General features: G+C 51.5%; 1 protein-coding gene across 1 annotated transcript in view; it reads right to left on the bottom strand.

Moving 5' to 3' along the window:
* SCNN1A (sodium channel epithelial 1 subunit alpha) overlaps nt 1-1,588 on the bottom strand; it is a 7,490-nt gene continuing 5,902 nt past the window's right edge. The window contains exons 11-12 of the mRNA XM_009639112.2: nt 1,239-1,314; nt 1-1,011 (exon numbers count right to left, since the gene is read on the bottom strand). Coding sequence (XP_009637407.1) covers nt 685-1,011; nt 1,239-1,314 — 403 coding nt within the window. The 3' untranslated portion in view covers nt 1-684. The remainder of the gene's footprint in view (nt 1,012-1,238; nt 1,315-1,588) is intronic.

Below are 1,588 nucleotides of genomic sequence, written 5' to 3'. Positions count from 1 at the left end.
CCAGGGGTGTTTTCTCCTGCCCTGAGAGTGACAGCAAGCATCAACCACCTCTCCAGAGTATTGCGCATAATATAGATTGAGATTATGTCAGTGGCTGTCATCTCTCAGTGCTATACAAGTAGCCTCTCCTCGGGGGGAGGAGAGGGTGGGTGGCTTGGTCTTGGGATCTGAGCTGGACATTAATAACTAGGAAAGGGCAACCAGTTTCCAACCTTAGGGAAAGCTTAAAAAAGCTCTGCCCTGGTGAGAGAGACTTGTAACCCAGCTGAGACTCCATTCCTGTCCATTGTTGTACCACAGAGGAAGCCAGTCACACCTGCCAAACCTCTTTAATTAACGACGGACCAGAACTGTGGCAGCATCCTTGTTGCAGGGAAAAGAAAAGCACGCACATACGTGTAGGTGTGCACATGCAAGTAGCATAAGGAAACCAAGTGGACATCTCCCCCATACATACACTAGATCAACTCTCAGCCCTGGTGATCCCCAGAGCAATAGTATTTTATGAGATGGAAGGATTCACCTACAGTAGTGAAAGCAATGAACCCAAGCCAACCACAGTGCAGTCTTCTGCTATAGTCCAGGTAGAGAACCCCAGAAAGAAGGAAATGCAGGTCCTACAGAGAAAGTGTGCAGCCTCTGCTCCAGCTGCTATCCATCTGAACTGTGGAATAAGCCGCTGCCTCACTCGTGTCCCACCTCACCATCCCTGCTTGGTCCACGTGGTTCCAGGCTGTTGTAGGATGGCAGCATGGTCACGACAGCCTCAACAGTGAAGCGGTGTGGAGCACTGAGACCTCGTGTCTCATCTTGGAAAGCAGTGTTATCGTGACTGTTTGGAGGAGGTCCCGGTGGAGAGAGCTGCTGCCGGGATCGGAACCAGCGTAAGGCTAAGATAAAGGTGATGGCGACGAAATCCAGAATCAGCTCTGCAAGCTCCATCACAGACAGAACAGAGGATCCAAACCAGAGACTCCACTGGTTCCCAAGCTGGGACAGCAGAGTCACTACCTGCAAGAGACGGAGAAAGGGCAGTGAGGACAGCCCTCATTTGAGCCTTTTGCCTCCCTGCCTGCTCCTGCTAGTGGTGCCCCTGTGGTGCTGGGGGGTTCCTCCCACCCTACCACAGGAAAGGAGACTCGATAGCCAGCAATGCTGCTGGAATAAATGCCTGCCAGTATGGAGGGACATAGTGGGGGAATGGGCGGCTAGAGAGGACATGGCAGTAAAGTGTGTACCGTGAAGGCTGGAGACTCCCCATTGGTCTTGTAGTTCCACTCCTCAAAAAAGATATTCACTTTGGCAACTCCATTCCTGTAAATGAAAGATGGGGCTCAGTAACCCCACATCCGCAATCCCTGCATTTCTTCACCAGGCTTAATTGTCTCCCCTGTCCCCTCCTGCCCCTGTCATCCTCACACATATACCACCCAGTGGCTTTTCCCCATCTCCACAGTTCCCTCATTCTGCACAAAATAGAGTCTTTGGTACTTACAGTGCACTTATGAGACTGCACTGTGAAACCAAATGGTTGCAGCATCCTACGCTGGCTAAGTACAAGCTCCTGCATGGCTCTGCTTCCCGCTCT

This window comes from Egretta garzetta, unplaced genomic scaffold (genome assembly GCF_000687185.1).
Source record: "Egretta garzetta isolate BGI_Z169 unplaced genomic scaffold, ASM68718v1 scaffold85, whole genome shotgun sequence".
Taxonomy (NCBI): domain Eukaryota; kingdom Metazoa; phylum Chordata; class Aves; order Pelecaniformes; family Ardeidae; genus Egretta; species Egretta garzetta.
The sequence above is the reverse complement of the archived record's forward strand: the minus strand, read 5'-3'. Positions and strand labels throughout refer to the sequence as shown.